This window comes from Stegostoma tigrinum, chromosome 13 (assembly GCF_030684315.1).
Source record: "Stegostoma tigrinum isolate sSteTig4 chromosome 13, sSteTig4.hap1, whole genome shotgun sequence".
Lineage (NCBI taxonomy): Eukaryota > Metazoa > Chordata > Chondrichthyes > Orectolobiformes > Stegostomatidae > Stegostoma > Stegostoma tigrinum.
In genome coordinates, this window is record NC_081366.1 from 21,737,099 (window position 1) to 21,762,038 (window position 24,940).

At 39.0% G+C, this 24,940-nt stretch overlaps 1 protein-coding gene across 3 annotated transcripts in view; it reads left to right on the plus strand.

Moving 5' to 3' along the window:
• LOC125458216 (protein KIBRA-like) overlaps nt 1-24,940 on the plus strand; it is a 116,364-nt gene that overhangs the window by 56,031 nt on the left and 35,393 nt on the right. For all 3 annotated transcript variants that reach the window (XM_059650602.1, XM_059650603.1, XM_059650604.1), the window contains 9 exons: nt 905-1,147; nt 2,048-2,137; nt 2,414-3,096; nt 10,922-11,042; nt 11,500-11,577; nt 11,933-12,019; nt 18,917-19,109; nt 19,991-20,158; nt 24,807-24,907. In XM_059650602.1, coding sequence (XP_059506585.1) covers nt 905-1,147; nt 2,048-2,137; nt 2,414-3,096; nt 10,922-11,042; nt 11,500-11,577; nt 11,933-12,019; nt 18,917-19,109; nt 19,991-20,158; nt 24,807-24,907 — 1,764 coding nt within the window. The remainder of the gene's footprint in view (nt 1-904; nt 1,148-2,047; nt 2,138-2,413; nt 3,097-10,921; nt 11,043-11,499; nt 11,578-11,932; nt 12,020-18,916; nt 19,110-19,990; nt 20,159-24,806; nt 24,908-24,940) is intronic.

A 24,940-nucleotide genomic window follows, 5' to 3' on the forward strand; every position in this document is an offset into this window, starting at 1 on the left:
CAAGAAAGTTTACTTTTATACACAGCTTTGTTATTATAGGGCTCATTAACTCTATACTGTGGTGGGCGAATGAACATGGAAATACCATAGCTTTGAATTGGTCATATGATAGGCTACACGGGGTTAGTGGGAAGTTATACCTCAGCCTGACAGATGATTGAGGTGGGCAGTGGGGTGTAATGTTTCTGAATGGTGCATGCAGTTCCAAAGGGGATAGGTGAGTGGCACAACTTGGCATGGAATGGGCATAAGGGGCTGTGTTATATGGGTAGAATGCATGAAGCGGAATGGATAGTGCTTACAGAGAGGGTGAGTGCTTGTGGGTATTAAAAAAGAAAACTGGTACAAAGTTCCAGGGCACATCTTTGAAGTGGCCATCTCAGCATTCAGCAGTTTCTGAGGCTTTTTTGAAGTTTCTCTTGAGATGGCGGGTCGAATTGTATCATGAACCCATCCACCAAGAATTGAAATATTGTTTCTTTCAGTCTCTTTTTCTCCCGATGCGGGCAAGATGAGCCAGAAGATTTCCCGTTTTGGGCAATTCACCTCAAGGATGAGAATCCAGGCTGATGAGATTTTGTTTTGTAGCTATGACAAGTCTACAAAGGTCTTAGGCAAAAACTGAGGGAAGTTTCTGAAGAGGGATCACTGGATTCAAAATATTAACTATTTCTCTCTGCAGATGTTGCTAGACCTGCTGAGATTTTCCAATAATTTCTATTTTTGTTCTACAAAAATCTTTTTACTCAACAATCATATGTTCAATTATGCTATTTCTAGAAATTGTATGTTGCTGTCCTCCTCTGTTCAGATTTATGCAGATTGTCTTAGGCCTAATGCCAAAATGATGATCCATGTGAAAAGCTACTGTTCGGTTTTGGTAGTGATTTTATTTTATTGGCAGGATTTCAAATATCAAGATTGAACTGGCTAAACTTACCAGTGAGGCATGGCCTGGAGTATTAGATGCAGAACGGGACAGGCTGATACTGATCAATGAGAAGGAAGAACTTTTGAAGGAGCTGCAGTTTATAAATCCTCGTAAATGGGCACACAGTGAGGTAGAGCAGCTGGAGATAGAAAGGAAGCGACTGGCAGATGATCTCCAGGCTGCAAGGGACACGCAAAGCAAAGCACTGACAGAAAGGTTTGTGACCCAGCTTCTTGAAATAATTGCAGCAAAGTGAAGAGATATCTTTTAATTTATGTATCTGTAAGCAAGCTTATTTTGTTTTGAAAATGCACACGAAAATTGCTGACAAATTTGACCAAATTACTTCGATTATCTGATACTGTATGGAATAATAGAAGATGTGTGAATCATAGAAACAAGTGAAGACATGTACCTGAATTGCCAAGCAATTTGTTTTATTCTCCTTTCGCAGGATGTGGGCATCATTGGCTAGGCCATAATTTCATGCTTATCCTAATTGCCCTTGAGATGCCTTGCTGTGCTTCTTCGCTACTTGCTGTATTATTCCTCAAAAGATAATAGTAGAAATTCTTTCAGAATGGCCATGAAAAACTCATTTAAATTAAATTCTCTATATTTTTGGTCTATAAATGACCATTGGTTTGGATTATCTTTAAGATCTGGCACAATAAAGGTCATCTTTACAGTAAGAATATATCTGCACTGTTAAAATAACAGCATTGAGATGTGAAACATGAAAATATATCTCAAAACCTCATTTACGAGGAACCTGAAATTTAGGGAGGATTCTATAAGAATACTAGCAAGGACAATGACCTTTAGTTCCAGACTTCGCAAGCAAGAAATCCAGCTCTCAGCACCTACCCTGATACGCCTCTGAAGTGTGGGTATATACATTTATTTTAATGAGATCATCTCTCATTCTTGTAATCTCTAGGAAATATATGCGTTTAGTTTACTGAATCCACCCACATCAGGAAATCAGTCTAGTGTGCAGTTTAGTGATTTTTTTTGCTGTTCATTGACAGAAAGTGTATACCTTCCTAGCCACAGTGATGGTTTAATTTTGCAATTCACAGTGATTGATTAGTGATAATGTTATTTATTCTACAGATTAAAGATGCATAGCAGGAGAAATAACTTGCTGAGGGAGTTAGAAGAAGCAACACGTTTAGCCTCAATGTTGCACTCACAGCTACAGAGGTATGTTGTTGCATGAAGATGTGCACAGGTTAATTGTTGAAATAATATGTGAATCAAAGAATCATGTCAATAACAGCTCATATTTAATTCTTTGTTTGGAAAGTTCTTTATAAACCACAAATCTATGTTATTTCCACATATTTTAGAAACCCACCTTGTATAAAATGAGCTAAATACTTGTTTTGCATATGCTGTGTTTTAATTCTGTAGATTTAGATTTCTGTAATTAAGTCACATTTGCTGTATTAATATATTGCATAACTTTTTTTGTCTTAGTCTCTCAACCAGTACTTTGTCACTGTCATCTGGAAGTAGTAAAGGGTCATTGACGTCTAGCCGTGGATCTCTTGCTGCATCCAGCCAAGAATCTTCAAGCTCTGTTAGCTTTACTGACTTGTATTATGATCATCCAGAACACACAGTAGACTTCGACTATCAGTATAAATTAGACATCTTGCTGCAAGAGGGCACTTCAGGCAATAGACCAGCAGGCTCCATAACTACCATTCATGAAAATGAAGTGGTCTGTTCTCTCAATGATTCCTCTTACTTAGACACATATGAAACTTCAAGCAAGATTCAAGCACGGAGGTCTTTGTCTGAGACTCCGAAATCTCTTTCTTCGCTGTCACCTAGGTCTTCCTTGTCCTCCTTGTCGCCACCCAGCTCTCCCTTGGTAATAGACCCTCATTTTATGGTTCCTTCAGGGGATCCCCTTATGAACCATGTTGGTACAGACATTGAAGGCATAGGACTGCTTGCTGATATTGCTAACTTTGGTTTACACTTTGAAGATGTTAATCAGATTTCTTCAGGATCTACACCGCCAAATAAGATTTTGTCACCCTCTGTAAATTTGGAAGCTGAAATTGGATCAGAATCAGGACTTTGTAGCAATTCGTCAAAAATATTGACTGAAGAGTTGGGAATTTCTACAAAAAGCAATGAAAGAATAGAAGGTAAAGTATACAATGCTAATTTCTTGACATGTCTATGTAAATAGTTATAATGATTTAATACACAAAGAGTTATTTCCTTGGCTCTGAGGCCGGTGAGATGTTGCAAAGTGCGAACTTGGTTTTCCTATTTTTGCAGAATGTGTTGAACATGAGGTGATATTTCATAGCCTGAAATAATGGAATCCATAAAAATGTTTTATTGTGATAAAGTTAGATTGCAGTTGATACAATGAATCATTTCTGTAAACAACTATAAGCCATCAGTTATTTTGAACATTGTGCCATTGGCGGGTCATTCCTGAAAGTGATCTATTGGCTGACAGGTGTGTGATCTTAAGAGTTATAATGAAGCTCAATATGTGGAATCACTACCTAGTAATCTTACTACTAACTTGATAGGAAGGAAATAGAGCAAGGTCACTGAAACGCCAGTAAAACTGTACAGATAATTTCATTACAAATGATAATGAAGCATAAGGTGGTCGGGATAAGGATTGATTTCATGAGACACAAGGCTTAACCACTTTCAACTATTATGAAATCAGAGGTCTGCAATCATTGGTGAACATCCCCAATGTTCAGCACCATTTGGGACTTCAGTCAGCTACTGAAGCAGTTCAAATTCAAATGCAATAAGATTTGGAAAATACCCCGTCTTGGGCTGACAAGTAGCAAGTAACATTCACTGCCCTCAAACGCCATGGAATGACTGTCTCCACAAAGAAGCAATCTAACCACCACCTCTTAACGTTTAATTGTGTTACCTTTACCGAATCTCCACTATCCATATCCTGAGGTTACTATTGACCAACTGGATTTGCCATATTAATACACTGACTACAAGAGCAGGTCAGAGGCTAGGAATGTTGCATTGAATAACTCATTTCTTAATTCTCCAATGCCTGTCCACTATCTACAAGGCATAAGTCAGGATTGTGATGGAATAATGGGTGCAGCTCCAACAACACTGAAGAAGTTTGACACCATCCAGGACATAATAGCCTGCTTGATTTGCATCACATCCACAAGCATGCAATCCCTCCACCACTGGTACTCATTAGCAGCAGCGTGTACTATCTACAAAATGCACTGCAGAAAATTTGCCAAAGACCCTTAGGTAACATCTTCCAAACCCACAATTTCCATCCAGAAGAATGAAGGTAGTGGATACGTGGAGGTACCATGATCTTCAAGTTCGCCTCCAAGCCACTCTTCATCCTGACTTGGAAATATATTGCTGTTTCTTCACTGTTGCTGAGTCAAAATCCTAGAATTCCCTCCCTAATGTCATTGTGGGTCTACCTATAACACATAGGCTGCAACAGTTGAAGGCAGCAGCTCACCGCCACCTTCTCAAAGGGCAGTGAGGGACGAGCAATAAATGCCAGCCAGCCATCGATGTCCATGTCCCATGAGTGAATAAAGAAAACTTGAAAAATGTTTTGGCTTAGATAACTGATCTGTTACACCATCTTCCTTTTTATCCAAGTATAATTGCAGTCACCAGACTATTTTCTTTTATATTCTTCCTTGACTTTTATTTGGTTAAATGCCAGATGTTTTTCTTTAATTATATGTCTAAATGATGCATTTTTGGTTAATTTTTGTGTGAATAGGGCAATCTCAGCTCTGACAAGAAGAATTATTTACTAAATGTTGTGAGTTGGTTTCGTCTTTGGGAATTGGACATGAAATTCGTGCCACATAAATGCTAGGAAATGACCATTTCCAACAAGAAAGAATGTAACCAACATTCCTTGACCTTTAATAACATTACCATTGCTGAACCCTCACCTTTCATTCATTGCTTATGACAGATGAGGTGCACATCCAGCCTATGGAGGTGTTGAATTACCAAAACCGCACTTTTTCATATGATTTATTACAATATTAAATGGCCCTCTGCAGTGAATGTAAAAAGAAACTTGGCAGTATTTAAGTGGTTGGCTATTGTACTAGATCAATTAAGAGTCTACTAAGTAGATCATGTACTGTCTTTTACTCTGTTTGTCATGTGGTGTTATGTTAGTAACGTCAGTGCCATTAGGAGTGCAAGACTCCTATTTTAATATGAAATATATGAAGGAAACAAAAAAGGAAAGTCTATCCTGCAGTGTTGTAATCAAAGGTCATCAGTCTCATGACTACTTTTGTGCATACTGTTGTGCTTATTGGATGCACAATTGCTGGTAATGGTGCTAGTGGACCATTATCTTTGTAACACCAACAAAGGAGCTTATTTTAAAGGAGCGAACTCATTTGCTTCCCTTGAATTCTCAAAATTCCTGTAGTTTTTTGCAGACTTGGTCTTTTTAAAAAAGCAACCAGAAGTGGGAACTGGAGGTAAAATATGATGGAGATAAAAATGGAGATAAAATGTATTATTGTTGGAAATTTTTTTGCTTTGGAATAATACAACATTTTAATTGGATGTGGAACTTTTTCCTGAAGGAGATCTTCTGTAGTGCTACTCTTATAAAACTTTTTTTATTTATTTTATACTCTTTCTTGTGTTGTTCGTTTTTATCTGTCTCCCATTTTTTCCCTCCCTCACCCTTTTTCAGTTCTACTTTTTTGTAAATCTGCTTTATGTTCTTCCATCATTCAATATCTGCAGGATCCTCTGACCTCTTCCCTTCACAAATGTTCTCTGTGTCCATCTCTTTTTAAAGTCTAGTATGCACCGCAATATGATGGCAAGCATTAATGGATAGGAGCAGTGTACTGCAGATGGATGTCTAAAATAAATACACAATGCTAGAGGAACTAAGCAGGTCTGGCAGCATCTGTGGAGAGAGAAAAACAGTTACCATTTGAATTTTAAATGGCTCTTCCAGAACAGACTGGATGTTCTGAAGAAGAGCCATATCAGACTCAAAATATAAATTCTGTTTCTCTCTCCACAGATGTTGCCAGGCCTGATGAGTTTTCCAGTATTTTCAATTTTTATTTACTGACTAAGAATTGAGTATCAGACTGGAGATAGTAGGGTGGAGTTGGATAAAAACTGGCAGTTGTCATTTAGGCATGGCAAAGTAAAGTCAAAGGATGTTATTGGCATTTGAGAAAACAGTCAGAAGATTGGTTGTGTCGTAAGGATTGGTATCCATCAACATGAGCAGACTTAAGAAATCTGGAATTGACGTTGTAAGCAGTTGCTAGACTAGACAATGTGGTGATAAGATGACACTTATTTAAATGTGAGGATGGTTAAATGTGAAATGTTAATTTCATAATAAGTGTGCAATGGCAATGCTGGAGTTTGGGAACACAGGGAATTTCTTGCTGCATTGCATGGGGTGAGTGGTGGAAAATGACTTTAGACAACTGTGTCAAATGCGATTTCTGAAAAAACACAATTTGACTTGCGATGTGTAAAGCAGCTTTTACTTAGCTATTTACTCAGATGAACTGCTATTTTGTTTGTTGGTTTTTAATCAGTTGGATACTTAAATTACCGCCAGTCTTGATTTCTTGTCTGATTTACACGATGTTGTATTTGAACCAGTTGAAAGTTTCAACCCATAGAATCTATGACTGGATGATGAGTTGCTACACGACCTTTCATATTGCTTTTAACAAAGGATTTGCTCTAAACTTGTACTGCTAGATAATCTGATTGCACTGAATTATTGTAATCATGTTGCTAGCACAGGCTTTCTTTACTGGAATCTTTAGGACTGATTAGTCCATCAGGAAATGGAATAATTCTACAATAGCATGAGGGACCAAATGCCTATTGTTTCCCAATTTGTTATGGTTTTATAATGAACAATTGAAAAGATTTTGTGTTTGGCCTGTAATTCAGCGCATTAAAATATTGTTTGGCAAAATTTGAGTTCTATCTCTGCTTCATATTCTTTTGATTAATTTAAATAGTCAGCTGGCTTATCAATACCAAATGTGTTGCTAATTAGAAGTAGTGATGACTTAATGATAATGAAAGGTATTCATTTGGACTATTGAGGCTCAAAACAGCCAACAGCTTTTTTTCCAATTAAATGCGGCATTCAGTTAGAATTAGCTATCATGTTTGAGAATCTATTTGGCATGTATGGGTTCCATCAATAAGCAAATAAGGTCTTGCCAATGATTTATTATATTATCTACGTTGTTGTCTATTTCTAGAACAAGTATTCTAAACTGTTAAAAGAAATTGTGAAAGAGGTGGTGGCATATTGGTACTGTCACTGTACTAGCAGTCCAGAATTCCAGGCTTTGGTCAAAGATGGACAGAAGAACCATATTCTTGAGGGGTTTTGAAGGTGATTGCAGGACTTTAATATGCATATGACCTGAGTATGACATCCAAAACGCTGAGTAAAAACTTCATAAAATGGGAATCAGGAGGAAAACCCTCCACTGTTTGCAGTGAAAATTATCAAAAAGGAAAATGGTTGTTTTAGGAAGATAATCAGCTCAGTCATGAGGAACCACTATAGGGTAATTTCCTAACCACATTTATCTTCGGCTGCTTCATCAAAGGCCATTTTGCCATCATAAGGTCAGATGTGGGGATGTTTGCTGATTATTGTGCAATGGATTGGATACTGGTAAATGGCAAATAACATTTGCTAGGCAAGGACCAACTCCAGTGAGCGAGGATCTAGCCATTGCTCTTGACCTTCAGTTGAATTGCCGTAACTGCATTCTGGACCATCAACATTCTCTGAATACCATTGACCAGACATGAACTTGACCAGCCATATAAGTGCTAGGGCTGCAGGAGTAGGTCAAAGACTGGGAATTTTGTGGTGAATATCTTGCCTCCTGACACCTCAAGCCACCTCTTTAATGCATAAGTATGAAATGTGATACAATGCTGTCCACTTGCCTGAATGAGTGCAGCTCTGACAGCGAGAAAGTAAACATCATCTAGGACAAAATAGCCTGCTTGATTAGCTTCCTGTTTAATACCTTCAAACTTTCACTCCATTAAACTCGCACAGTGGCAGCTGTGTATATCATCTACAAGATACACTGAAGAAACTCACCAAGACTCCTTCATGACTACTGTCCAAATCTGTGACTTAATTATCTAGAAAGACAAGGGAAGAAGGTGCATGGAAACACCACCATCTGCAAATGGCACTCCAAATCGTTCACCTTCCTAATTTGGTGGGATCTTATAGGCATCAGAATGACTTGTTGATTTTCTCACCATCTTTTGCAAAACCTGTTTGATAAGTATAACCTTTACGGTGACCAGCCAGATTAGTAGTGGTATCACCCAGCCCATGTTGTTGATGGACGTTGTACTCCGGTTGATGACTGTCGTTCTGTCTTCGCCACCCACAATGTTTAAAATGGAGGTATGCTGATCCATCAGTTGAAGGAGGATGGTGGGTAGGAAGCAGCAGGAGATTTCACTGCCCAGCAGGAAATTTCATTGCCCAGGTTTGACCTGATGCCACAAAGTTCTCTGGAGATCCGTTGACAATATTGATGACTCCCAATGCAGCTCCATCCTGACTATCTGTCTCCTTTGTGTTGCCATCTTTGAGTTTGTCCAGATGATGGACAGAACATACTCAGAATGATGATGAAAGAGTCTGGGTTAGTGGTTATAAGGTTTTGGCGTTATATAACTTTGTCAGGGTGCTGCTTGATTAGTTTTTTGGGACATCTATCCCAGTTTTGACTGAAGACCCTGAAGTACCAAGAAGTACTTTGTAGGGTTGTTTAGGCAGGTTGTGCCTTTGTTACTTCTGGTGCCTAGGTTTTTTCTGGTTGGTCCAAATGGTTTATACTTTTAAGTTTGCTGTAGCAGTTTGATACAACTGAGTGACTTCATAGGCAATTTCTGAAGACAGTTAATGGCCACTCAGACTACTGTTCGTCTGGAATCATGTTTTAAGATGGTATAGATTAAGATTGCCTGGTTTCCTTCACTAAAGGATACGAGTGAACCAGACAGAGCTTTATGACAATCTAGTACTTCCATGATCATTTTTGAAGAGTTTAGAATTTTATTTCCTTCTTTGGTACAAATAAAGCTGTTTACATAAGTTTGCTTTAGAAATGTTAGCCAGTTCAACACACATACGGATACTCTTAAGAAGGTCACGAAGGGTGAACACACTCATCCTTTCTCTCACACACATGCACATGCCAACACCCTTTTTTTAAATTACTGAATAGGCACCTCATTGTAGCATTGCAAAACAAATTCTGCACACAATATTTGTCCACAACCCCACTTTGCTGAATATTTCAAAGCTTATTTCCATTTCTAAGTTTTGACTTTGGTTGTAACCTTCAAGATTGTAAAAGTTTTGATTGAGCGTTCAGGAGTGTATTCAGCATCATCCTTTTTACTTGAATGTCCTATACATACAAACATACAAACTAGGACCAAGAGTAAGCCTCTTAGCCCCTTTGGTTGGTCCACTATTCATTAAGATTGTGACTAATCTGACTACTTCATATTTCCAACTAACCCCAGTTACATTTCATCCCCTTCTTGTCTCTGTCTATAAATATTCAACGATGCCTTTGAGGAAGTGGTTTCAAAAGCCTGAAGACCACGTAGAAAAAGAAAACCTCCTCTGTCTTAATGTACAACCCCTTATTTGTAAATGTTGATCTCTTTCCAGAATCCCCCATGAGGAATCATCCTTTCCATATCAGCACTGTCAAGACTCCTCAGAATCTTGTATTTCAATTGTCTCATCTCTTATTCGTCTAAACAGTAGTGGATACAAGCCTAGCTTGTCCACCCTTTCCTTTTAAGACAAAACACTATTTCAGATAATAGTCTAGAGAATTCATTACTGCTTTTGATGCATTTATATCTTGATGTGGTTTCACTAATGTCTTGTTAAACTGAAACATAATTTCCCTACTCATGAATTCGAATCTCCACACATCATTAGCAATATTATGCTATTAACTTTCCGAATTATTTATTGTACCTGTGATTCATGCAGCAGGTCATCCAGATCTCTTTGCATCTCAGACTTCCGCAGACTCTCCACCATTGAGCTATTTGTTTTAATTCTTCCTGCCAAAATGGATAATTTCACATCTTTCCACATTAAACTTCTTTTCCCAGATCTTTGTCCACTCACTTAACCTAACTATATTCCTCTGTAGTCTTCTCATGCCCAATTCACAATTTACTTTCCTACCTATTTTGTGTCATCAACAATTCCTTCAGTCCTGAATCGCATGACACACCATGTGTTATATGTTGCCATCCAAAGAAATGCATACTCAGTTTACTATTAGTTGCCCAAATTTCTTTCCACGCTTATACGATGCCCCCATACCAAGAGTTTCCAGTTTTTGTAATAATATCTGATGTGGCACCTTGTCAAATGCCTTCTGGAAATTCTAAGTACGTCCACCGATTCTCCTTTTATGTACAGCACATTGTTACTTCCTCAAAGAACTCAATAAATTGGTTAAACATGATTCTTCTTTCATAAAGCCATCCTGATTTTCCTGATTACTTTGAACTTTTATAACTCCTGCTGTAATGTCTTTAAGAACAGTTTCGCTACTACAGATGTTAAGCTAAATAGCCTGTACTTTTGCATGTTCTGTGTCCTTTCCTTTCTGAATAGAGGAGTTACATTCACCATTTTCCAATCTAATAGAACTTGCCCTGATTCTGTGAAAGGTAAGAAATTTGAAACTAACACATCAACTGTTTCACAAGCTGCTGTCATTATAAATTTTTCTGTCCCTTTATTATTTCCAGTATTTGCAATTTTCTCATTTGCTATTGCAATTACTCTGAGAAATTAAACCAAATGACTGTAATTCTTGTGAGAAAATTAAAATGACTTGCATTAATTATAACTCCTCCTTTTCTATTCAGATGCCAGCACTCAAACCGAGATGTCTGGACCAGCAATCCATCGCAAAATTACTTGTGTTTCTGCAGCTGTATCGGATGAGTCAGTGGCAGGTGACAGTGGTGTATATGAAGTGGTCAAAAGGTATATAATACATTCTACAGGTACACATTTTTTATCAGAGCAGAAGAAAGATTTTCTTTAGATAACACAGTGTAGAGCTGGATGAACCTAGCAGGCCAAGCAGCATCAGAGGAGCAGGAAAGCTGACGTTTCGGGTCTGGACCCTTCTTAATCTCCTCTGATGCTGCTTGGCCTGCTGGGTTCATCTAGCTCTACACTTTCTTATCTCAGATTCTCCAGCATTGGCAGTTCCTACTATCTCTGAAAAGATTTTCTTTAGTCTTGTTTAGAGTGTGGACTTGCAAAGCACGGTTATCTTTAGTTTTGAACCTTGCCATTTTCTGTACTCCATTATGTAATCAAAACTTCCTTCAATGAAATTGTTTAAAATTCAAGTACAGATACTATAAAGTACAAAATAGCTCCTTGACTAAAAAGCTGTGCAGTTTGTACTTATCATGTTACAATCTAACCCTAGATCGTGTGAGATAGAAGATGTACTTTCTGATGATGAAGTTGATGCACTAGCTGCTGCTAGACTCCAGATTGGAATGAAGTAAGATCTGAGGTCCTGTTATTATTGTCAAACAGATTTTAAATTGTTGGCAATTTGAAAACAATAACCATCTGTTTTTATAAGTGAGATTAACTTGCGTGTCAAGTTCACTTGAAGCAAAATGAGAGGAAAAGAATTCCGATTGAGGAATTAGAACAGACGTGGTGGCAAAACAACAGAAATGGGGATTGTTTGAAAAGCTGCAAATATTTGAAGGCCAAGTCTTCACTGAGCTGGCCAAATTATATTTCTTCATTTTTCATGATATCACATTCATTTGTGTAATATTTTGATTTGATTTTACTCAGCAAAGTTTCATTTTTACTTTATCAGTAAGTGTCCTTTTTTTTAACAGGTATGATGATAAAAGCAAAAGATTTGCTATTTTTATTATTCAATTGAGTAACGTAGCAGCACTATCATTACCACAGAACCGTACAGTGTAAGTAGAAAACCACTTTGATATGGTTGTACAAAGTGAATCGTAACTTAATGTTATTACTTTTGTTGCACTTTACATAATACAAGATCCGATTAAGCTGATTGTAGAATTAATCAAGCTAGCTGTAAGGGAACTAGCTGTGATGCCTTTCTGGAAAGTGAATGCGTCCCATTATCCTCCCATTCCTTTAGACTGCATATTGTTGAATACCAGCATCTATGTTGGTCATGCTATTAAATAGATATAGAAATAAAAAAACATAAATTTTGAGTTTGACAGAAAGGTAGCTATTTGGTCACGACTCTTCTAGATTTATGGGTCAAAAGTGCTCTTGCTTAAAATGCATCAGCAATGTTCATTGGAACAATTATCAGGCTTTAATCAGTTGTTATGTGGTCATATCTCTACCTCTGGACCAGGAGGTACGGCTTCCAGTTCAGCTTGCTCCAGTGTGTAGTGTGGCATCTCTGAATAGATTGATTGGTAAATATCTACCTTTCACAATGTTACCAAGAAGATTTGCAGCAACAAATCAGTGGACTGGATCTGTGTACTTGCACTGAAGCCACATTAGTTTCCAATGTACTATGCGGTCCACGGCTTTGGCTTTGATGAAAGCTTAACAAAATTCAACAGGCTGTGTACGTGAGCAAACAAATTATTTGTCACAGAAAAGTAACTTAGTTATAACTTTAAAGCTACTGTCCATTGCAAGAGGGAACTGAACAAAATAAAAGTGTGTTTTTATGTTTTCATTAAGCTTTGTGATTTTGCATAAACAGAGTAGTCAAAGATGAACAAAATCAATTCAGTCAGGAGAGGTGTGGGTGCATGTAAGAATCTAGCAGGTGTCCTAGCACACACACACGAACAAAGCACAGAGGTAAGCCATTTGGTCCTTCGAGGCTGCTCGGCCATTCAATAAGGCTATGATTTTAATCTTAAGTCTACATTCCTGCATATTCTGATAATCTTTCATCCTCTTGGTAATCAAGGAGACTCTGCATCTACTGCCTTTTGAAAAAAAGTACTCGGGGCTCAAAACCTTCAGAGGAAAAATAAACTGCAGTATTACCAGTGGCAGGGATGATTAGATTCCCTGCAGTGTGGAAACAGGCCCTTTGGCCCAACAAGTCCACACCACTCCTTGGAGCATCCCACCCAGACCCATCTCCCTATAACCCACACACCGCTGAACACTACGAGCAATTTAGCATGGCCGATCCACCTAGCCCACACATCTTTGGACTGTGGGAGGAAACCGAACCACACAGACACAGGGAGAATATGCAAACTCCGCACAGACAGTTACCCGGGGCTGGAATCGAACCCGGGTCCCTGGCGGGCGTTAAAAACATGAGAACCTTCAACCTGCCAATGTTTCAAGAATCTAGAAAGGTCTGGCAGCATTTGTGGAGAGAAATCAGTTTGCTAGAAGGATTACTGGACCTGAAACAGTAACTCTGATTTCTCTGCGCAGATGTTGCCAGATCTGCTGAGATTTTCCAGCAATTTCTGTTTTTGTTTCAGATTTTAAGCGTCTGCCGTTCTCTAGTTTTTTTTCAAAGATCTATCTTTTTGAACACTTCTTGCGATCTATCGTTCACAGATCTCCGGAGTGGAGAATTCCAGACAATCACTACCCTCTGGGAAAAGAAATTACTTGGAATCTCAGTTTTTTGGCTCCTCTAATTAGAGATTCACCTACTAGTGGAAGCATCTCAACATCTATCCAGCAAAACCCCTTCATAATCTTGTATTTTTCAATAAGACTACCCTTCATTTCCATAAATACAAATGAATAAAGATCAAACCTGCTCAGCTGTTCTCAATAAGTCACCTGCTTTATCTCAGGAGTCAGCTTGAATCTCTTGAATTGCCTCCAAAGCCAGTACATTCATTCTTAAATATAAAACCATAAGACATAGGAGTGGAAGTAAGGCCATTCTGTCCATCAAGTCCACACCGCCATTTAAATCATGGCTGATGGGCATTTTAACACCACTTCCCTGAACTCTCCCCATAGCCCTTGATTCCTTTTGAGATCAAGAATTTGTCAATCTCTGCCTTGAAGGCATCCAATGTCCCGGCCTCCACTGCACTCTGCGGCAATGAATTCCACAAGCCCACCACTCTCTGGCTGAAGAAATGTCGTCTCATTTCAGTTTTAAATTTACCCCCTCTAATTTTAAGGCGCCCACGGGTCCTAGTCTCCCCGCCTAACGGAAACAACTTCCTAGCGTCCACCCCTTCTAAACCATACATTATCTTGTAAGTTTCTATTAGATCTCCCCTCAACCTTCTGAACTCTAATGAGTACAATCCCAGGATCCTTAGTCGTTCATCATATGTGAAAGCTACCATTTCAGGGATCATCCGTGTGAATCTCCGCTGGACACGCTCCAGGGCTAGTATGTCCTTCATGACGTGTGGGGTCCATATAGACACCAAAACTGTACACAGCACTCCAGATACGGTCTCACCAATATTTTGTATAGTTCTTACAAAAATTTCCCTATTTTAAAATTCCAATACAATAGGATTAAAGGCCAAAATTCCATTTACATTGCTGATGTCAAATAGTTGCAGCGCTGGGACATTCCACTACATTTGTTATTCCAACCTTAAGAAGACCAATTTATTCTGATTCTGATTCTGATTTTGATCTGTTAACTAATCCTCAATCTATGCTAATGCATTATCGACCATAAAGTGAGCTCTTATCTTGTGCAGTAACTTCTTACATGGCAGCTGTTCAAATGTGTTCTGTGTCCACATACACATTTACCAGTTCCCTTTATCAACACTGCTTGTTATATCCTCAAAGAACTGTAACACATTTATCAGACATGTTGTCTGTTTCACAAACATTGCTGACTCTGATTGCTTAAACTTTTCTAAATATCCTGCAGGTTCTTCCTTAATGGAATTTTCCCAACCATTGATGTTAAGATAATAGGCCTATAGTTTTCTGCATTTTGCCTCTCTCCTTCCTTGAATTGGGACATTACATTAGCTGTTTTCTAATCTGCTGTTACCCTTCTGGAATCCAGTGAGTGCTGGAATATTTTGACCAACGCCTCCACTATCTTTGCGGCCACTTCCTTTCAAACCAGGCCATCAGATCTTGGTGACTTGTTTGCCTTTACTCCCATTTGTTTGTGAATTACTTTGTCCTTCATGATAGAATCTGCTACAAGATGTTTCCTCCTGTTGGCAGCTTGCTTATCTGTTATCAATGGAATGTATATAGAGATCTCTAAAACTAATGCAAAACATTGGTTTAAATTATTTGCCAACAGTTTCCTCGTCACATCCTCCAAGGATCCCGTGTTCACTTTATTTACTCTCGTTCCCATTGGAGGGCTTGTTGTTTGCTTTTATATTTCTTGCCAATTTACTTTTAAAATTTTTTTTCCCTTTTTATTAACTTTTTAATTAACTGCTGGCTCCTTAAAAATATTCCTAATTCAGTGGCTTATGAGTTTTCACCACCCTCTGCCTTAATTATAATGTTCACTTTAAGGGTTTCATTTCTCTGCCATTGCACGTTTACCAGGTGATGGGAGAAGCCATGTCAAGCGGCCAGCCTAGCAGGTTTGCTTGTGTGGTTGGTAGCAGCCAGGGGCAGAACTACCTTCTTTGCAGGCCACCTGGGTCCATAAGTGGGCCACTCTAAGGTATTACTCATACTCTCTTCCACCTTAGACCATTGGCCTTAGACATTGTTGCCAGGGTCCACGAACCCCAAAGACTTGCAACATCCTGATTCAGTGCTGTAGATTGTCTCCATCCTGAATTTAGTATCAGCAGTACCCGGTTGTACTGTTAACGTTTGATTACCCAGCAGCTCTCTGAGGTGGAACTTCCTGTCACCAGGGTGCAGAAGTTCTAATTCCAGTCTATTAACAGCCAGTTAATGATTGAAAGACAGTGGTACTGTTGTTATTCTCTAGGCAGTCTACTTTTTTTGGCAGTGGGGATGAGGATCGTATTGCCGCATAAAGTTCAGACATATATTTTGATGTGTCTTTCATGGAGAACTTCATTAAAAGCCATGTATTGTCCAAAATATAATAGATTTTCTATTGTGTTGTCAGCAGCACTAAAAGAAAAGAAGTAGTAATAGATGATTCAGAGAAATTCATACCCACAATGTAACAGCCATGTTTCTTAAGGCATGATTTGGTGCTGTTCAAGAAAACCTTGTTAAATCTTTCAACATTTTAGCACAAATTGAAACACAAATTGAAATGTTACCTTGAAAAACAGTCATGATCCTTATGCAAAAATAGCATTATTTGTTCAATTTTTTTTTTAAGTTAGCAGAATTTTGTGATAGTATTGGGTTGCTGCTCATGATATGTTGCCTGAACAGCTCAGCAAGGCACCATCAATGACTTGATCTAGGTTTTTGGTAAGGGATGCAGGAGAGGTGAGAAAAATGTGTTTTATGCAATGACTGGTAATGGCATGAAGTGTGCTGCCTACGAAAGTGGTAGAAGCAGAAACAATGAATGACATCAAAAGTAAACCAGATGAACACTTGAGTGAAACAACCCACAAATAAACAATATGTGAGTGAACAAATAAACATATGACATCCCCTTACTTAAGGAAAGGTATTATTTCACTGGGGGCATTTCAAATTAGGTTCTCCAGGATGACCCCTTGAATGAAGGGATTATTTTACAAGCAACGTTTAACCGGTTGGGACTACTCACAGGAATTTAGAAGAATGAGAGATGTTTCCGTTGAGCCATATAGGAATCTTAAGGAGCTTCACAAGGTAAGTTCTGAAAGAAAGTTTCCCATCATGGAAGAGCCTAGGACCAGAGGGCATAGTCTCAGATTAAAGGAGTGCCAAATCAAGGCAAAGAGAATTTTCTTCTCTGAGGGTTGAGTCTTTAGAATTCCTTGCCATGCGGAGACAATAAGACATGGGGGCAGAATTATGCCACTTGGCCCATCGGGTCTGCTCAGCAATTCTATCATGTTTGATGTGTTTCTCGGTGCCATTCTGCTACCTTCTCCCTGTAATCTTTGAAACCTTTACCAATCAAGAACCTAGAGCTGTGGGAGCAGAGTCCCAATGTACATTTGAAGCTGAGGCAGAGAATAGACTTCTCTTCAGTGAGGAAATTAATGATTATGAGAAAAAGGCAGGAAAGTGGACATGAGGAGTGTTGGATCAGCCATGATACGAATGAATGACAGAACAAGCTTGAGGGGCCCAACAACCTACTTCTGCTCATATTTTTAATTATCTTATTGTTAGCTACTCTCTAATTCTCTGATAAATGTCTCAGCCCCACAGTTTTAAGGAAGATTGGAAGATGTCGCCAAGTCCTTTAATGATTTCTACTTCCTTTAGCAGGCTAAAATGCAAGCCATCACTCTAGGTGTCTTATCTACTCTTAGCATAGCCAGCCTTCCCAGTGTGTTCTGCCCATCAGTTTTCCATGCCAACCGTTTTCTATTTACCAACATGTTTAATCCTCCTGTTCGTGTACACACACGGATTCAAATTCTCACATAGAGCCTTAGGCTTGAGCTTCACCTCAAAGCATATAATGGTTTCTCTGTCCATGTTAGCACCCACCCCAATACATATTACTTGCTAGCTATTTATGTTTTGGTGCAGGATTTTTAGGTTTCATTTTGAGGACTGTCATTCTGTTGTCATACTTTTCCTTTGCCAGTCATCTTAATTTCAATCAGCTCAACGTGTTTGGTTTGATTTACGTTTAAAGCATGATTCCGACACCTTTTTTTTTTGTTTTATCATATTCTCTTTCTCTGTTGCTATTTCAAAGAGCCCTGGCTTTGCTTCCTTTAACTTTGCTCCTTGTAGGGAGTGTATCCGAATTATATCTATATTATTTCCTCAAAGATCATTCATTGCTCTATTGTGGTTTTGCCTGTAATTAATGCATGTATGGTATAGCTTATTGCTATATCCTATACTGTGTATAAGTTGTCAGTTTGTTTATCTGATATCGAGTTCTGCATAAGTACAAAATGTCCTCCTACAAAATCACAGGAAAACCAAAGCCAATGTCTTTGGTTTCTGTTGAAAACGCTCTTCCCGAGATACTGACGCCACTTTCAGCCTGGCAGTGTCTATCTGCACCAAATAACTTGCAGCCTTGGTGTGTTAGTACAATCCCAAGATGCCCTTCCAATAAATGACTTTGCTATTGCTGTTACCTAAGTAGTATCAGCTGGCTCGTTTGATTTGAGTTGCCTATGTAAAAGAATGAAGAGCTGTAGCAGCATTTCTGCAGCAAGGAAAAATTAGCAGGTATTTTTGACATCATAATTGTTTTTGCTTTAGGAGCTGCATGCCATTTCTGGCGTCAAAAGGAACAGCATACTCAACATTAAGTATGATATATGATATGAAAAATACAATGGGTTGCAAGTGTAAGATGATTCTTTACGTTGTTCGTGATAAATAAGGGTCAGTGGCTTTGTGTAGTTAGAAGACATGGTTAAGTGGACTTGGGCACAGACATATTTCAGACTCTATCTTAATCTTGGATTACAACCTAAGCCTACATGTATAGTGAAAGCTGACAACGTAAATTTATAATTGCACCCACCTGCACTTATGTTAATATCATCTCTCATTCCCCAGAAACAATGCAGAAGTGAGCCCTTCTGTCCATCAGGAATAGTTTGAATTAATTAGAAGTCCAGACCTGTATATAACCCCACTATGAACTCTGCTTCCAGTGAATCATGGGCTTCAGTGCTTTATGCTAAGTGTAATTATCCATTAGGATTCTATGAAATTGATGTCAAGCAATTCAGAGCAACTAAGCTCAGAAATTGCCTCTTTAAACCAGACTTTTAATTTTCTAGTGCACTTAACCTTTTTTTTGATTTGTGTAGTTATATCCGGGTGGCTGTACTCCCATGCTCTGAAAATACGAGTTGTCTGTTCCGCACCAAAGCCTCAGTTGCTGCTGAAAGCCTGATGTACAATGAAGTATTTTGGATCACCGTTTCTTTTTCTGCTTTGCATCAGAAGACTTTGCGAGTTGATGTTTGCTCGGTGGATAAATCTCATCGAGAAAAGTGTTTGGTTGGTATTTGTCTTGAATATTATGACCCATTGCATCTTCAGTACTTAACTGCAAGCTCAAAAAGTGCAGTTTAACCGATTTTGGGTTCTTGTTGCAGATCAGCACAAATTTTTTGCAATTCTGAAGTATAGTTCAGGGACAGACAATTTTTACCCAATTTTATATGTGATATTGATTAGCCATTTTCCTTCATAATTCTAAGTTCAGTGCTGCTTTATTTCACAAATATTCACTGAACTATAAGCCTTGCCCCTCTCATGAGAGGCATTTGCTATCGCCATTACAAGAATTAAAACAGTGAATAAAGAGGAATTGGTCGATTGAATGGGTTCACCCATTATTACTACTGTTTTGTAGGGAGGATTAAACGTAATGTTCTTCTTTCTTATCTACTTCCTGAGAATATTCTGGTTTCAGTCAGTAGTTTGGAATAATCCTTGTACGTTAATAATTACTATTTACATTTATCTGGAGGACATGATAATCTTTGACAAATTAAATGTAACAGCTAATACTACAGTTCCTGTACAATGCAGTAGTTCACTGAAAATAGTCTACAGGGTGTAGCTATGTTGCTTGTTAATTAAATTAGATGCAACCAAGAACTAACTTATGAAACCCTCAATTATCCAGTACTCTAATCTGAAACATACCAATTTTTTAGAATGAAGCATTCAAACAGGTAACTTCAGAAATTCCGATGAAGCAATAAATATTAAATATTGAATGGTTTAGGATCCTCTCCATAACATCATGACATTGTGCAAGTGAAAACAGTAACATTTACTCTGACAATCAAGTCTTGTGTCCAGTAATATTTAAATATATCATGTGTTGTGCTTATGATGCATGAATGACAATTTATTTAAATTTTTAACAGGGTGGTGCTCAGATCAGCTTGGCAAATGTGAACAGATGTGGAGAGTGGTCAACACAATGGTACAACCTGCTTAATCTACACTACCTGCAGGAACAATGCATGAAGCGTACTGCACAAAATGAAGATTCTCTTCAGTCAGAAAATAAACTCACCACAGCAGGAAAAAAAGTAGGCCATTAGTTTAAATCTCTGAAGAACAACCATGGCTACAATACTAATATGGTGAAATTTCAAATAAGCATCAAAGCAGAGCCTAGCGGGGAAGACAGTGGAGCAACAATGGCAGGAGTTTCTGGGTGTAATTGAGGACATAGTACAGAGGTTCATCCCAAAGAAAAGAAAGATTACCTGGGGTGGGATTAGACCGCCATGGCTGACAAAGGAAGTCAGGAAATATATCAAAGAAAAAGAGACAGCCTATAAAGTGGCCAAGAGCACTGAGAAATCAGAAGATTGGGAACGCTACAGAAACAAACAGAGGATAACAAAAAGAGAAATAAGGAAGGAGAGGATCAAATATGAAGCTAGGCTGGCCAGTAATATTAGAAATGATAGTAAAAGTTCCTTTCAATACATAAGAAACAAACGAGAGGCAAAAGTAGACATTGGGCCGCTCCAAATTGATGCTGCAAGGCTAGTGATGGGAGAAGAGGAAATAGCTGAAGAACTTAATAAGTACTTTGCATCAGTCTTCACAGTGGAAGACATGAGTATTATCCCAACAATTAAGGAGAGTCAGGGGGCAGAGTTGAGTATGGTAGGCATTACAAAAGAGAAAGTGCGAGAAAAGCTAAAAGGTCTAAAAATTGATAAATCTCCTGGCCCTGATGGGCTACACCCTAGAGTTCTAAGGGAGGCTGCTGAGGAAATAGCGGAGGCTTTGGTTCTGATCTTTCAAAAGTCACTGGCGTCTGGGAAAGTCCCAGATGATTGGAAAATTGCTGTTGTAACCCCCTTAAGAAAGGATCAAGTCAAAAAATGGAAAATTATAGGCCGAATAGCCTAACCTCGGTTGTTGGTAAAATTCTAGAATCCATTGTTCAGGATGAGATTTCTAAATTCTTGGAAGTGCAGGGTCAAATTAAAACAAGTCAGCATGGATTTAGTAAGGGGTGGTCGTGCCTGACAAACCTGTTAGAATTCTTTGAAGATGTAACAAGTAGGTTAGACCAAGGAAACCCAGTGGATGTTACCTATCTAGACTTCCAAAAGACCTTTGATAAGGTGCCTCACAGGAGGCTGCTGAGTAAGGTGAGGGCCCATGGTGTTCGAGGTGAGCTGCTGGCTTGGATTGAGGATTGGCTGTCTGAAAGTTGGCAGAGAGTTGGGATAAAAGGCTCTTTTACAGAATGCAAACCAGTGACAAGTGGTGTCCCGCAGGGTTCAGTGTTGGGGCCGAAGCTGTTCACTTTCTATATTAATGATCTGGATGAAGGGACTGGTGAAGTTTGCCGATGATACGAAAATAGGTGGACAGGCAGCTAGTACTGAGGGGGTAGGGAGGCTGCAGAAAGATTTAGATAGTTTAGGAGAGTGGTCCAGGAAATGGCTGATGAAATTCAACGTGAGCAATGCAAGATTTTGCACTTTAGAAAAAGGAATACAGGCATGGACTATTTTCTAAATGGTGAGAAAATTCATGAAGCAGAAGTACAAAGGGATCTGGGAGTGTTGGTCCAGGATTCTCTAAAGGTTAACTTGCAGGTAGAGTCCGTGATTAAGAAAGCGAATGTAATGTTGTCGTTCATCTCAAGAGGTTTGGAATATAAAAGCAGTGATGTGCTTCCAACACTTTATAAAGCTCTAGTTAGGCCCCATTTAGAATATTGTGTCCAATTTTGGGCCCCACACCTCAGGAAGGACATACTAGCCCTGGAGCGTGTCCAGTGGAGATTCACACGGATGATCCCTGGAATGGTAGGTTTAATGTATGATGAACGGCTAAGGATCTCATTAGAGTTCAGAAGGTTGAGGGGAGATCTAATAGAAACTTACAAGATAATGTATGGTTTAGAAGGGGTGGGCGCTAGGAAGTTGTTTCCATTAGGCGGGTGGACTAGGACCCGTGGGCACAGCCTTAAAATTAGAGGGGGTAAATTTCAAACGGAAATGAGATTACATTTCTTCAGCCAGAGAGTGGTAGGCTTGTGGAATTCATTGCTATGGAGTGCAGTGGAAGCCGGGACGTTAGATGCCTTCAAGGCAGAGATTGACAAATTCTTGATCTCGCAAGGAATCAAGGGCTACGGGGAGAGTGCAGGTAAGTGGAGTTGAAATGCCCATCAGCCATGATTTAAATGATGGAGTGGACTTGATGGGCTGAATGGCCTTACTTCCACTCCTATGTCTTATGGTCTTACGGTCTAAATTTTAAAACTCATTTCAATTTTCCAATGTTTCAGACATTTTCCAGAAGGAGGTTTTACTAGTCTCTGGCAGATAATCAGTATGAGAGAAGCAAAACTGTAAGGTAAAGATACAAAATGAGGAGAGACATTTTGATTAGATCTGAGCCAACTTTTAAACAAGTTCACTGAACAAGCAACTCAGGTTGGTTATCACTTATTTGCGTGGTGAAAAACCTAGAACCCAAAGGTCATTTCAAAAGTGGAACCGAGCAATGGGCACACTGAGTTTGAGCCCTTTGGAAAAAACTTTGCTTGGCCTGAACAGGCATTCAAGTGAAGCCTTTTCCAAAGGATCTTAATGAAGCATAGCAAGTGGCATATTAATTATGTCACTGAATTTTTAAATGCTGCACAAATTCCTGTGTCACTTTTACTATAAATGACTAAATTAGACAATGAGAAATATTGTGTACGTCCCTCGAGTCTGCTCCGCCATTCAATATGGTCATGGCAGATCCAACATTTCTCCCATCCACTTCCCTGCATTTTGCCTGTGACTTTTCATTCCCTTACTGATAAAAAATATATCAATCTCAGGCTTAAATATACATGCAGTTATAATAGAAGTGGCCTTTACAGGTGGTCGTGCTATAGAATTGAGCTCAATATATTGATGTCTCAAAATGCAAAATGCTATCAAAGCCATGCACGTTCAGTGTACCTGAAAAGCAAAAATATACTTTATCCAAAAAACAGTTGGACCCAAGATTTTCGGACAAAGGATTCCTGACCTTTGTTGTAAATTGAGGCCAGTATTAATTCATGTCAATCACCATTTATACCACTAGAAGAATGGCAGATGCTGGGAAACCGACTCTCTTACTTAAAGAAGGCTGGAGCTTCATTGTGCCGTGGAATACAGGATAGGGAAGAATACTTTGCCATATTCCAACTGCACATTCTGTGCAGAGTGTCCATCAGGAAATCTGGGAGGAAGCAATGCCTGGACTAAACTGCAAGCAGGTAGGCCTCTCACACTTGAAAGGCAAGTAAATTAGACACAAAAGCAAAGTTGCTGGAAAGGCATAGCAGGTCTGGCAGCAACTGTGAAGAAAAAAATCAGAGTTAATATTTCAGGCCCGATGACCCTTCCTCAGAACTCTGTAAATTGGACACTTTAGTGTTCTTCTTCTTCTTATGTCTTCGTTGGCATATAGATTTTCTGGTGCTTTTGTGTTCACCTGTTATTACTTACTTGAAACTGGTTTCAACAAGGATGAAAACCACTGGAAATCAAAAAAAGTTCCCTTTAAGCCACTCACCATCCTAACTTGGAACTATATTGTCATTCCTTCAAGGTCATTGGGTCAGAATCCTGAAACCTATTCTCTAATGGCATAATGGGCCTATCGACAAATGGACTACAGCGTTTCAAGAAGGCAGCTCACTCCCACCCTTTTAAGGACAACTAGGATGGGCAATAAATGCTGGCCCAACCAGCAATGCCCACATTTCATAAATGTTTTAAAGACTTTAATTTTGCAGTGAGTCCTGGGCTGTACATTCAAATGCTGGAGAAATTCCATCAAAGATCCTTGTTCATTCATTGATCGTTCTTTTTAATCTCAAGCAAGTGGTGAAGATGTTGATCATAGAATTTCTCTGCCATAAAAATTAGATTGGATTTGGCCTACTTTGTGCCAAGGACATACCTGGGCAATTTTTCACATTGTTGGGTAGATGTCAGTGTTATAAATGTGCTAGAAGAGCTTGGCTAGAGCATTGACAAGTTATGAAGCACAGGTCTTCAGTGGTATTGATGACTGTTGTCAGGGCCCAATGTATTTGGAGTATTCAGTGTGTCCATCCATTTCTGGACATCACATGGAGTGAATCAAACAGTCTGGTAGCTGTGTTGCTTGGGACCACTGGAGGAGAACAAGCTGGATCATCTGCTTGGCACTTCTGGCTGAAGATTGCTGCGAATGCTTCAGCCTTATCTTTTGCACTGATGTATTGGGCTCCTCCATCACTGAGGGTGGCATATTTGTGGAGTCTCTTACTTCAGTGAGTTGTTTTATTGACCACCACCATTCACAATGAGATGTGACAGGACCTCAGTGCCTAGATCTGATCTGCTGGTTGTAGAATTACTCAACTTTATCTGTCCCATGCTGCTTATGTTAGTTAGCACTCTAGAAATCCTGTTATGTAGTTTTACTGGTTTACACCTCACTTTTCGGTACAACTGGTGCTGCTTCTGGTATGGCCATTCCACTCTTCATTGAATAAAGGGTTGAACCTGTGGCTTGATGGTCATGGTAGAATGGAGGTTATGCTGGTGTCATGAGTTTGTAGATTGTGTTGGAATACGATTCTTCTGCAGATTATGTCCCACTTTGCCTCGTGGATTCCCAGATGAAAAGATTCTGATATTATTTTCGACATATAATTGTTTTTCTTTGTAGGATTCTGTGTCTGCGCTCCTCGAACAAACGTTTGCAGAGCTGGAGGTAGTGGAGTGGCAACTAGGAAAGAAAAGAAATTTGTTGACCCTAGAAGAGGAAAGGTATAATACCTGTATTATAACATTCTGTAAACA